The sequence below is a fragment of the Hakea prostrata genome, chromosome 9 (assembly GCF_041222555.1).
Source record: "Hakea prostrata isolate BN-2017 chromosome 9, UWA_Hpros_2, whole genome shotgun sequence".
Lineage (NCBI taxonomy): Eukaryota > Viridiplantae > Streptophyta > Magnoliopsida > Proteales > Proteaceae > Hakea > Hakea prostrata.
This window is the reverse complement of record NC_142608.1, coordinates 55311219-55325180: the sequence shown is the minus strand read 5'-3', so window position 1 is coordinate 55325180 and position 13962 is coordinate 55311219. Positions and strand designations below refer to the sequence as shown.

General features: G+C 37.7%; 1 protein-coding gene across 1 annotated transcript; it reads left to right on the top strand.

The window, feature by feature from the left end:
* The first annotated feature begins 9393 nt into the window (after positions 1–9393).
* Positions 9394–10572, top strand: LOC149005612 (putative F-box protein At4g17565). The gene has a single exon (XM_089135955.1). It carries the CDS (start codon positions 9394–9396, stop codon positions 10570–10572), a length of 1179 nt encoding a protein of 392 aa, XP_088992081.1.
* The last annotated feature ends 3390 nt before the right edge of the window (positions 10573–13962 follow it).

Here is a 13962-nt window from a genome sequence, read left to right as displayed (position 1 = left end):
TGGGCTTCTGATAATTATCTATTGAATAGCATTTAACCTCTTTTTAAGTTTTTAACTACGGAAACTACTTTTATATTAACTAGTAAATCCCCACATGGTAATGCACATGTAATCATATATGTGGGTGTAGAAAAGTACCAGACAAACGAGGTGAGTAATGTATCTCATATGTATGACCTAATAATGGTTACTTAAAAAAAATTACCTAATAATTAATTAGTTTTAGATTTATGTACAAAATTACTAATAGATTTCATAATACTTTGTTTATAAATCAAGTAGAGTTCAAACATTTGGTAAAACTTGTTAAAATTAAGTTAAGCCACCTCTCAACTAGATAAATCCATCCTAAGTCATACTCACTAATAACCATTACTTTTGAAGTTATTGGATATATTATAAAGGTAAATAATGTTCGAAACTATAATGTGAAATAATGAAAAAAAAAGTAAAATAAAATAAACACAAAGAAATATTTAAAATTTTGACTTTAAATTAAAAAAATCCTCAATAACCTTTTATTTGATTCCAACCTCTACTTTTTATTTGGTATATAGGCGCACTATTGTATTGTGCACAATAGAGGAACTTTTTCTTTTAATCAGATGCCATTTGGATTACCTGACTGAATTTCTCAACTTCAGATGATTATTGGTTTGATTCTAGTTGAAGACTAGAAAACCAAAAATGCAGCTTCACAATCTAAGACAATTCAGATAGCTCTCTCTGGTCATGGAACTATGTCTTAATCTGATCATTTTCCTCTTTACATGATTCTTAACTGGAATCAATTGAGGCTTGAATGAACATAAGAGTTAATTTTTTTAGGTGCTCAATATGGTAAAGGTAAATAATATGCATTTCCCCTCAACTTGCTATCCAAAAAAGCACGTGTCTTTTTCCCCCAAAAGAGCTTCATTGCAAACTACAATATTCATTGCAGACCAAACTACCTTAATAAAACAAGAATAATTTTACATCAAAAGAGAATACAGTTCAAGCAGACTAGCACAGGAACAAAGGATGATAGGAATTGCATCAGTTTCTCTAGTGGCTCAGCATCTTCGCATTCTCACCCATGCGCCAAAAATGGAAGATAGTTGATTGGTGAACTAGTGAAACCCTAGACAATACAGACTTTGCTGCTTGCAATTGATCAAATTCTCACTGATTAACGTAGTCTTGTTTTCTAATTTTCAACTTTTCAACTTTGTAAATGTCTTGAGAAGCCTGTACATCCATCGACCTAGCATTCCTGTTGATATTAGGCAAATCCAGTGAATCTCACATTAGAAACTTATAGCAAACCTTAAGAAAAGAAAGTCGTGGTACTACAAATTAATTGGAAGCATGAAAAACATTGATAATGAAATTATAAGTTAGACCGAATCCAATCGGTCCAACTAGGGGAAAGTTGCCAACTATGTTATGGTCGGCCCAGAAGCTAAACCGAAGAGGGCGTCCTTATATGATAATGTTTATCCGATAAAAGAGATTCCCAATCAAGGAGTAACTTGGATTGAGCTTATCGAATTTAAGGAGAACTCAAATAAAGAAGTCCGAGTGGGAATCTAACTACATAAGGTTTGAGTTTGAGATAAACTCAAATACTCAAAGATCTAAAGAATTCTATAAAAGGATGAATGAGCGAGGGAAGAAGATATGTTTAGAAGAGCAATCGCTCTTACTATTTTATTGCTTGTTTCATTCCTACAACTCCTCATCAGAAGGAATTCGTCTAACTTGATTGTCGAAGGTGTTACTCGACCACCCTGGTCGAGTTGATTCTTGCAGGTAAACTCAATTGATTGGCTGAGTAGGATTACACGGCAACAATTGGCGTCGTATATGGAAAACTGATCAAAAAGTCATCATGCATACCAGATCGGGCTTATTAGTTGGGAATGAATCAAGTGGAGAGAAAGAGATCAATAAAGGGCAAACATCGCAAGGGATCAAAATAATTCCCGAACATGATACTCTATCGAATCCATCCGACCACTTTGTAACTATAGGTCAAATAAAAAATTGCAGAAGCAAATCTTGAGCCTAAACAAATTGGTTAGAGTAAGTATTCGTCAGCAAGTCGCTCCAGGAGCAAATCATCAGATTAATTTAATTAATCCTGATGAAACCAGAGGTCAACAAAAGCAAAAAGAAATTCCAGCATTGATGCTCGACCACTCAGTAAGACCATCTCTAGAGAAATCCTAACAAAGGAAAAGAGAAGGTCGGAGAAAAGGTACGAGCAAGGAGATCGACATAGTAGTACACGTCATGTAGACGACGACCAGCAAGGAGAAAGTAATAAAGGAGTTCACGCCAAACACGCCGACTATGTCAATAGGCTGTTCAAAGAATTCAATGAAAAGCTGAAGAAGTTAAAAGATTCAAGCAAAGACGCTCTATACTCTATTCTAAAAGAAGATCCATTCATTCGAACAATTTCAAAGGCGGAGATGCCGAAGAACTTTAAATGCCCAACCTTCACTATGTTCGATGGAACAAGATGCCCAAGGCGTCATATCATGCACTATAAATCGATAATGTCCTTATTCAGACATAGTGAAGTTGCCATGTGCAAAATTTTTCCTGCTCCCTTGACTGGAGCCGCATCAGAATGGTTCTTGGGACTTCAGAACGGATCAATAAAGAATTTCGACCATCTTGGTCGTGTTTTATTATCACGTTTTCAAAGTGGGGTGAATACAAAAAAAAAGGAGGAAACTTTGTTCTCCATCAAACAAGGTTGGGCGGAATTTGTAAGGAGTTATCTTCAAAGGTTCAATAGTCTAACAATCCAAACGAGAATTAGGTGATTTTGGATCTGTTCTCTGATCTCTTATTTGAAGACTATAAGTTCGGATTACGAGGTTAGTATTCCAACTCACAATATGCATATTTACATGTCCTTATGTATTATGATATGAATGCATGATTTAACTACTGTTGTTTGGTTTCTTTTACATCATGATACTTTTGCAACTACAGTAGCTTGTCCACAATGTCAATTACATATTAGAATTGATTATTGATTATGAAAATGCGATATGGACTATGATGTGGATATGAGTGTGATTATGATATGTTTGGAATCATGATGTAATGTGGATGCTTAGGTCGTAGTTGTGGAATGGGGAATGCCCTATTGGCGTTTTCGTCTTTGGACATCAGTGGAAGTGGTATGGGAAGCTTTCCTATGGTGCCCCTTGACTCTTTCCCTAACTACTGGTTGACATACCTAGGATTGGTCTAGCAGTGTTTGGCTAGGAATACCCCTGTTATATCAGACCCGATTCGGAAGGGTATTGAGACCAAATGACCCGTGGTAGCAATGGGGATCCATGGGCACTCAAGACCGGTAACCAACCCGTGAGGAGACATGAATCACATTGTGGGGGCCATTTATGGGTAGGGTTGCATATGGATAGACTTGGGCTCATGGGCACTCAAAGACCGGTGAGTTATATCCGTGAGGGAACATGAGAGCTTCCCGTTTACTATATGTGGATGACCTATAGGGTTGATGAGTCCGTATTTGAGAGAGTCGGATACGCTGACTCTAGTGTGAAGGATACCGGAAAGGATCCCGAGAGGGGAGGAATGGACGTATCTGGATCTGAGTTGATATAACTAAGTATATGACTTGCATTGGGCTAGGCTTAACCTTGACATGCGCCGGTACTTAGACCAATGGTGATGTGAGAGAGCGGTGACTTAACCCCCAACCATGGATTGTCCGAGAGGGATGATGGACCCACTACCAACCGGCGTTGTGAGATGAGACCTACCCAAAGAAGTACGGTGCTATGACTTAAAGCATGTCTTCCAATAGAGACCAGCATACATATATAAAGTTAGAAGCATATTTGCATATATTGTTTCATATCATTGCATATATCTTTGTTTGTGAATGCATGTGAAGATGCTTATTGTGTTTGGATTACTTGCTAAGTTCTTTTGAGCTTATCCTTCGGGGGACTTGTTTTTAGATGACATTGCAGGTACGAAAAAGAACCTGTGCACCAGCACGGAGAACCTTTCCATACATGGTACAGCTCCGGATGTCCTTGGACAAGGTAATGAACAACGAGGCAGCCAACACTCGGATTTGGGCTGCATTGACGACTCCTATTGATGGCAGCCGGCATCGTCTTATTCGTCGATGGGATTGTGCGCTAGATGCTGATCTGAAGCTTCAAGAGCATGACTCTAAAGTGAAGAAGATGAAGACTGAAGAAGAAGAAGAGCCGACTGAAGATGTGGATTAGATTATCTTGTTTCTTCTAGACTTTTATTTTACTTTTATTAGCTTAGAGCTTGCTTAGATTTTGATCTACCTTCCACATATGTTGTGGGGTATATTTCCGCTATACTCTACAGTTGTCTTTTGATTTTGTATCTTGTTATTCCGCACTCTGATATTCTTTAGTGATCCTTCTGTGATCCTTTCTTGACTTTTATTATTAACTTATTAGAATACAATGATTTGTTCTTGCTTTTGATTATGTTATTGTGCTAAATGGATATGATCGTTCCTAAACTTGATCTTTTGGGCTGTGGATCACTCCCCCGGGTAACCCAGATAGGGTATAGGCTGGGTGTATTTGGGCGGGATGTGACATTTCGGGTCAAGGTTAGGGTTGGGTTTCACAACAGGAGAGGTCATTGGTCCAATATCAATGTCAAGAACCACAACCACAGGCTCATTATTACTAGAGCTAGGTTGGGGGGGAAGTCAAGGGTTCTTTAGGTTCATGATAATCACTAGTCTGAACAGGATTAAAAGAAATATCAACCTGCTCTAAGTCAAATTAAGTGAAGTCAGTCAATCTTTGGTCAAGTGGATTAAGATTGGCATTGTCAATAGACAGGTAAGGGAATACACTCTCTCTAAAGAGAACATCCCTACTCACAAATTTATTTACACCAGGTATAGATTTGTTCCACAACTTATAGCCTTTAACACCCTCAAATAACCTAAAAATATACACTTCTTACTCCTAGGTTCCAACTTTCCAATGCTTTGATGAACAAAGGCCTTACAGCCAAACACCCTAAGATAGTCTAACTTGGGGGGTTTCCCCAATCACATTTCCCTAGGAGTTTTAGAACCTAAGGTCACAGAAGGGCATCTATTAATCAAGTGAACAGTTTTAGTCACAGCCTCACCCCAAAACCCCTGGGAACTCCATAACTAATAACATGCATCTAGTTTTATTTAGGATAGTCCTATTCATTCTTTCAGAAATGCCATTTTGTTGAGGGGTAGCTTTAACAGTTCTATGCCTATGATACCTTTGTCTTTACAAAATCCATTGAAAACTTCGTTTACAAATTCTAACCCATTATCATTTCTTAAAGTCTTGACTTTCTTTCCACTCAGATTCTTAACCAAAGCAACCCATTCCTTAAACCTGACAAATGTTTCATCCTTAGTCTTCAATAAGAAAATCCAAGTCCTCTTAGAATAGTCATCAACTAGGGATAGAAAATAGGAGTTTCCTCCATAAGACAAGACCGATGTTGGTCCCCACAAATCAGCATGAATATATTCCAATATATCACTGGATAAGTGGGATCCAACCCCAAAGCTAAACCTGTGTTGCTTGCCTAGGATGCAGGACTCACAAAACTCTAAATTTTCAATTTTATCCTTGCCAAATAAGCCTTGTTTCTTTAGAGCTTGTAGACCTCTATTACTAATGTGTCCCAACCTAGAATGCCACACACTAGTACTACTAGACTCACTAGACAAACAATAAATGCTAGAGATACCATCAAAGTATGTACTACCATCAAACATATACAAAGCAAACTGAGATTTACCTTTCAAACATGCATGTGAGTTTTCAAAAATTGTGAGAATACCCCCAAAGATACTTGTATCAAATCCAGCACTATCAAGGCTACTTATTGAAATCAAGTTCCTCTTTAAATTAGGTATATATCTAACATCATGCAATGTAAAAACAGAGTTAGTGTGAGTGAACAATTTAACTATGTCAATACCAACCACATCACCCACATCATTGTTTCCCATCATAATTTAGCATTTTCTATCTCAGTCAAGTTTGTAAACCAATGTAAATGAGGGCACATATGGTAAGTATAACGAGAATCAATAATTCATCTATCATGCCTATCACTATCAGAAATAGTCAGCACTTCACAAATATCTTCATACACATTTGTTTTACCATTACTAGAAGTAGGCATATCAGAATTAGATGTCTCATTTTCTTTCAATTTTCTTTTGTATGCAAAACAATTCTTCTTAAGTGACCCACTTTCTTACAATAGAAACATCTCTTGGTGCTAGAGTCAGATTTATTATTCCCATTGTTATTCTTATTGTTATTGGTATGATTGTTATTTCCCTTACCCTTCCCCTTGGGTTTCCCTTGTTGATAAGAGCTCTTGCCCTTAACAAATAAATTTTCCCCACTTCCCTTAGCCTTACTAGAAGCCAACAACTTTGACTCCCTATTCTTTGAAGCATCAATACATTGATCAAGGGTAATATTTTGACAAGCATATTTAATAGAATTTTTAACAACAAGATAAGCATTGTGAAGGGAATTTAACAGGATGATAAACATGTCTTGGTTATCTTACTTACTCTTCTCTCTAATGTTGGCCAAATCTTTAACTAATTTCTTAAACACATCTACATTTTGGTTTAGATTGATAGCAGGATCCATTTTGAAGTCATGCAATCTTTCCTTCAAATAAATCTTGTTACCCAAATTCTTTTTCTGATAAATTTGTTCAAATTTTGTCCACACTTTAATAGGGGTGATTTAAATTCTTCTTCATCTAAGCACCTAATAACACCATCAGTGATGTTTCAGAGCATGCAACCAATTGCACTCTCCATCACTTCAGTCCTTAATACAAGGTCTATGCTTTCAAAGAAAGCATTATGATCATCAATTGCCCTCAGAAGTCTTTGTTGGGCCTTAAGAGCTCTAATCTTCCTCTTCTATATCCCAAAATCCGTGGTCCCATCAAACTTTTCTATGTCTACCTTGGAACTCCCCATTGGAGCTCCCAAATTTAGGTACTTAGGGTTTTCACCCAGATATACGGCTCTACTAGAGCTTGTGGTAACCACTCTAGGAGGAGAATCCTCCCCAGCAGACGGAAATTCCTTATTTAACTCTACTTTTACACTAGCAAGTCTTACAAATCAGTATATACAAGAAAAAAAAAATACAAGTATATTGATATAAACAATTCTAAAAAAAAATAATTACAAAAAATAACCTAACCACAAAATGTTGGCTAAGCATGTACACTTTACAACATCATCAAATTATACACAATTGTTAACACATCACGGCCAATATATACCAAATAAAGTGTTTGGCTAACAATGGTGAATAGGTAATGCAACCATATATCAAATTTCAAGTACATCTCATATCCAATGATTAACTTAGTAATTAATTAAACAGAACAAAATCTCATAAATAGGTTAACACCATTACCGAATCAAATTAGGTCATAACAGAGAACCCGAATACCAATCTGGTAAACTACAGAAGCAACAGAAGCATTAATGACCAAGATTTGAACAGTAAACAAAACTATATTCCATATGAGATTAAACAAACCAAATTAGGAAGAAATATAACAATAACCCTAATTTAGTTCCATCAAAAGTCGCCGCAACACAAGCTCTGATGCCAAATTGATATTGCAAACATGACTATGATTGAGAAATGCATGAATAAAGTAAAAAAGAGACAGTCGTTTGATGACAGAGTTCAGTCCTAAGACCTATGTCTCCGGGACTCAGGTATGAGTCCATTCCAATATGTGAAATTGTGAATCGTTTGAAATAACTTACAGATCTAGGAAGAAACAATGCACAGAAAGGGTAATCAAAGAGAACCGAAGATCGCCTCTGATAGCCTTCGATTGCACACCGAATCGCTGGAGATTCCTTCAACTTGTAACGGTAAACACCACCTCTAGATCAAGATCACAAGAACAGGGAAAACATGGTGGAACAGAACAGAGGAGAAAACCCTCGTACGAACCCAAAAATCTGATTTTCGCATACAACTGATCTAAACCAACCAGCCAATAACATATATACATCATGAACCAAACCGTTTCAACAGCAATGGCTCACCTGAACCAAACCGAAACACAGATTAACCCTTACAAAAATAAAAACTATTTTCCTATGAGTTTTTGAGATTAGGATATTGTTATTTATATTAACTATGATAATTATGTAATCAAATCTTTAATTCAGGTAGGATATCTATTATCAGTAACTAGAAATTGTAAATTGAAAATAAAAAAATAAAAATAAAAGACAATCACCAATCAATAATCAGATAGTTTATCGGGATCGGATTAGTATTGAATATCCGATAAAGTTTCGGATTCGAATTTAGATGCCTTCTCTAAATTTCTGCCAAATTTGGATTCGGATAGCGATTTTGCTATTCATATTTGGATACTGGTGTATCCGAACCGAATTTGATCTGTTTACAAGTCTAGACTTGGGGGACCGTATGACCTATGTGGAATCTAACACCATATTGGCCTATCCCATTGCAAACCAAAATGATATGTAGCCATCTCGACTTTATGCTGCACAAGTAAAAGTTATTGTTTTTTTTTTCTTTTTTCTTTTTCTTTTTTCTTTGGGCATACAAGTCTTTCATTGAGAAAATGAACGAAATACAACCGAGAAATCCAAGTCTAGGAGACCAAGGATCCAAGGATTAGAAGTCGGCCATGCTCTCTTTCCGGTGTGAGTCAGAAATTTGTAGTCATCGATGAATGGAAGGAGTCTTGTAAAGAAAATGGGTTTTTTCTAAACTTGGTTATATCAGCTTTTAACCGTGATTTTAATGACAAAGGGTATGACTGATAAACTGAATAAATACCTTGGGGGTGGCGCTGAAAATTTTCAAAAGAAAAAAAAAATGGTAGAAAACTATTGAGAACTACCTATTCCGAATTTAACTCTAAATGGAATTTTGATTCATTCTGTCCCTATAACCCAGTGTGGCAGTGTTTGAATGTAATTGGAATTTCCAGGAGAGAAGTGGGGTGCGAACTAAGCAGGCCGTATTAGGGTTTTGATTTTTGAAATCTTCCTTCTTTGCCTTCTTACACCAATTCTTTATATAGGGAAAAACAAGAATAAAGGGATATCGATCCACGTTCGACTGTTTGTAGATCATCAATTTCTTGTAAGTGCTTCATCACCAATTTAGGGTTTTAATAAGATTTCTGTTTTCAATCTTCTCTTTTATTCTGACGATCTGTATGCGATGTTTGTTCTAAGGTGTTCTTTTTTTCTCAGTTTACTCAATTGGTTTTTTGTATTAAGAATTACAGAGGCATTAACAACGAAACGAGTTTATGGAGCACACCATGGAAATCCATGGTGTCAAGAGTACTATAGCTGCACTTTCAGAGGATATTATGCTTTTGATTACTAACAAATTAGACATAGTGGGCTTTCATCGTTTTAGTGCAGCATGCAGGTCCTGGCAATCGATGGCCATGGTTGCAAAGGGAATACCAGGATTCCAACTACGATCTCAACTCCCATGGTTGATGCTTTCCCCCTTAGAAGATGATCACCATTCTGGGTTTTTCACTCTCTTACATGGCAAAGTTTTCAAATTTGAATTGCCTAGAATGTATGGTTCTAGGTGTGTTGGGTGTAACTGGGGATGGTTGACAATGGTGGACAATATGAGACGCGTTTTCCTTTTGAATCCATTTTCCAGAGTTCAGATTGAACTTCCACGGGAAGCTGGTCTTATAGTGCCCGATCCTAGTTTTCTGTTTTCTCTTGGTCGAGAATATTATTTAGACACAGAGAAACCACACATTAAAAAGGCTCTATTGTTTTCATTTCCTGCTGCTGCTATTGCTAACAAATCTGTTGAATCCTGTGTGGCAGTGGATAATTGTGTGGTCATTGCAAATCACCAAAAATATTTAGCCTTCTGTAGGCCGGGGGATAAAGACTGGTATCCTGTGGAACCCAATTTTGGGTGGAACGATTTTGAGTCATCTTTTGAAGACATTATTCTCTACAATGGAAAAATGTATGCTATTACGAGACAATTGGATCTTAAGCTTGTGAGGCTTGGTTTTCGCGCAAGAGTAAGGAGCTGTCACATTTTTCCTCCATTGGAAGTGGATCTTCACAGGGTTAATTCAGTTTATTTGGTTGAATGCCTTGGTGAGTTGTTGATGGTTGTGGAATATCATAATTTTGATAGTGGATTTCTGTTAAGTGTAAGTTTCCAGATTCTCAAGTTAGATCTAAAGGGTAAAACTTGGATTATGGTGGAGGATTTGGGTGATCAGATGCTATTCATTGACAAAATTAATTCCACATCTATCTCTGTACATGACTACCCTGGATGTAGACGAAATTGTATATGCTTCACACCTCCTGGAAGGAATTTAAGTGACACATTTAGATTGTTTCACTTGGAAGATAACAGCACTGAACCATTCATCTCCTTTGAAGGGGCTTCTTCTCTGTTTCCACCTGTCTGGTTTACACCAGCTTCTCAGTAGAGAAGTGGAAGGAGTTTTGAGCCGGCTGTTGAGACCATTATGAGATCATACATGGCTGATATATGAAGTTTACTGAGATTTAGAGGACTCAAAATTGATACAGGACTGAGGATTATAACTCATGTTGAAAATGTCGTAGAGAAGCATTTTGGGAGTTTTTTTTTTCTCTTTGTCCTCCATTTTTCTTTTCTTTTTCTTTGTCCATTTTTCATCTGAATGTAACCCACCTTATTCAATTTCACTTTCATTTTTTGTTGACTTCAATTTCAATTCTCAGTGAAATTTTTTGTTCTGTTTTGTGGATGGAAGAGAGTTCCAAGTTTTCTGATGTCACTCTACTCGCTTCTGAAAAATATCTATTGAATAGCATTTAACCTCTTTTGAAGTTTTAACAATGAAATTGTTTTTATATTAATTAATAAATCCCCACGTGGTATGCACATAACGTAGTCTTGTTCTACTTTTCGACTTTGTAAATGTCTCAAGAAGCCTGTACGTCCATTAATCTAGCATTCCTATTAATATCAGGCAAATCCAGTGAATCTCACATTAGAAACTAATAACAAACCTTAAGAAAAGAAAGTTGTGGTACTACAAATTAATTGGAAACATGAAAAACACAGTCTACCAAGTCAAGACAAGTGAATAGTGGTTGCCAATTCACTACATCCAATGATTTTAAGGCACAAAACCTTTTTTTTTTTCAAATAGTGTCCCAACAACAAAGACTGGTCCCAAAACAGGAAAGGCCAGTAAGGGGATTAGCTCACAAGATTGTAGGAAATAGGAAAAGAACCAAAAATAAAGAATGACATTAGCTTGAATGAATCAAAATTGAACAGCATTAAAGTTATAATCAATCTCTGGTTTTAAATGACCAAAAAGTATGCAATATATTCATCAAAATTCTTATGCTTGGACTGTGAGATGTGGAACAATCTTTCGACAAGTATGAAACTTGAAAGTAAACAACAATAAACTGATTAAGAACCTAAAACCTAATGCTGCAAGAAGACAACGAAGAGGACCATGTGTGTATATAATGGCTGGTGCACTTCTAAAAATGTTCAGCAAACATCTGTTGTTCTCCATGCGCTAGTGTGGGGCTTCGAACACAAATTTTTGGTATTGACGTCAACACAATCTGGTTGAATGATTATTGAATTTTGGAGCATCCACCGCATCTGGTTGGGCAAGACCCTCAAGAATATGTGAATTATGTTGTTAAACTTCCCAAAATCAGCAGTGAATCTTTTTGAAAGTGGACTTGGGGGTCCATATGACCTATGTGGAATCTAACACCATCTTGGCTATACAACAAGCCACTGAAGCCAATTGTAAACTAAGATGACATGTAGCCATCTGGACTTTTCAATGCAGCACAACCAGTAAGTTACTTCTCTCTCATCTCTTTTCTCTTCTCTTCTTCTTGTGAGTGTTCTCCTCCTTCCCCTTCTTCGAATTTGAATTTTCTAAGATTTTTTCTTCTTCCCCTTTCTTCTTTATTCTTCTTTCTTCCCTATTTTGTATTCCATTATTTGGTATCAGAGCCAAACCTAGGCAAATCTCTTCTCTATCTTGCAGACTTTTCAAGCTTATTGTATCTTTTTCCTAATTTCCTTCTCCTCCCTAAGATCTTTCTCTCCCTTATATGCCTCCTCCTCATATTTTTTATTTCCCCTAATTTATTTTCTCAATGATAGTGACCGATGTTGAAGCAACACATCAAAGCCTGTTTTTGGTGGATGCAGATCAAGTAAGGCGGGTTTTCTTTAAATGAAACTTGACGATTGAGTCTTTTTTTAAAAGATGGAGGAATAGATGCAACACAACCAAAAGTACTGTTCATGCTACAGTAACGTGAACACTAACCTACAAGATGATTTTTCATATTTGGTAGGCCCCAAGGCCAACTTAAAACTAAATGACTTGAAGCTTTAGCTTTGCGCATTTGCAGCCCCCCCCCCCCCGCATTTTGTTTCTCTCTCTCCTCTTCTCTCTTCTTATGGGAGTTCTCCTTCAAGTCTGATTCTTCACAAATTTCTCCTCCTTCCCACTTTCTTCTCTATTTTGTCCCCCATTACTTTCTCTTTCTAAGATATCTTATTTTTCAATTGAAAAATAAACTTAAGACCTGTAAGCATTCTTGGTAGGTGTTAGAATGCAAACAGCTTCTCACCAAATTCTAATGCCTGGATGATGACATGTAGGGAAATCCTTCTAAAAGTAGTAATACGGAAGTTTCCTACCCGGTCGGGTCAGACTTGGCCGGGGCTCCGCATACCATACAGTCGGGACAAGAACCGACCAGCGTGATCAAGGCGTAACGTACGTTGGACCAATATGGCAGCCGTTCTCGATTGAGAAGGTCAACTCAGTCATTGATCGAGCGGGACCAACAACATGGAGGCATAATCCCTGGAGAAACAGCAGCCTTCACCGGGTAAACTTACCAAATACATAAAAAGTAACACTTACAGTATAAAAAAAAGGACATACCCCTCCGGTAAGCATCCAATATATTCTAAGCATAGTCTTGTGTAATCCTTGCACGGGACCTTAATCTATTCATTGTCTGACTTAGCCATCGGAGGTGGTTGCCCCGTAATCTAGCCGGCCCACGTCTAACCCTTTTTGCAGGACTCGTCGTCTTCGGCACAAGGGGAGTTTTAGTCGGGAGCAGCATCAATATAACTGTAACGCATTAGTTTGGCGTCGTCTGTGGGAAAGACAATTTCCAAGTCATGGTGAGACGAGCAAACAATAGGCGTACTTGGCAGGAAACTGCTGGGGAAGACCCCCACCAAGACAATCAAACACATCAAGAAGAAGGGGTCGAACGCTTGACCCAAGTGGAACAGGATCCTCCCGAGGATAACCTGATTCCAGAAAACCCACATGGGGAAGGTACGTCTAAGGGTCCCCAGGGGCATGCTACTACAGTAGATGTAGATGAACTTCGGAAGGGAATGCTTGAAATGCAAGGAGTGTTGAGAAACTTTGTTCATCAAATTGGAGTTGAACAAGGCCCAAGGCGAAACACTCAAGCGGAAGGTTACTAAGAGCTTTCCAGACAACCAGAGGGTCCCAACCAAAAAGGGGTATCCCGAGAGGGAGACAGGCTGAGGGTCAAAGATCAATTCATAGTGGTCTTGACCATCGCCAAAAGACTCCGAACGGGACCAGGATCAGTGTCTTGGATCGTATTTTGGTACCTTCTAAAACTTGATCCTTGCCTCAAAGGAGTCATTGGGAAGATTTGAGCATCAAGGAGAAAGTCACCAGTAACCAACCCGATCGAGAATGTCAATTGCATGAACACATTCCCAAAGGGAGGATACCGTTGAATCTGATGGAAATGGAGCAAGGCAAAATTGTCTTCGTAAAAGG

Excerpts from the sequence above, each read along its gene's own strand:
- LOC149005612 (XM_089135955.1), top strand. The coding sequence starts at position 9,394 with ATGGAGCACACCATGGAAATCCATGGTGTCAAGAGTACTATAGCTGCA.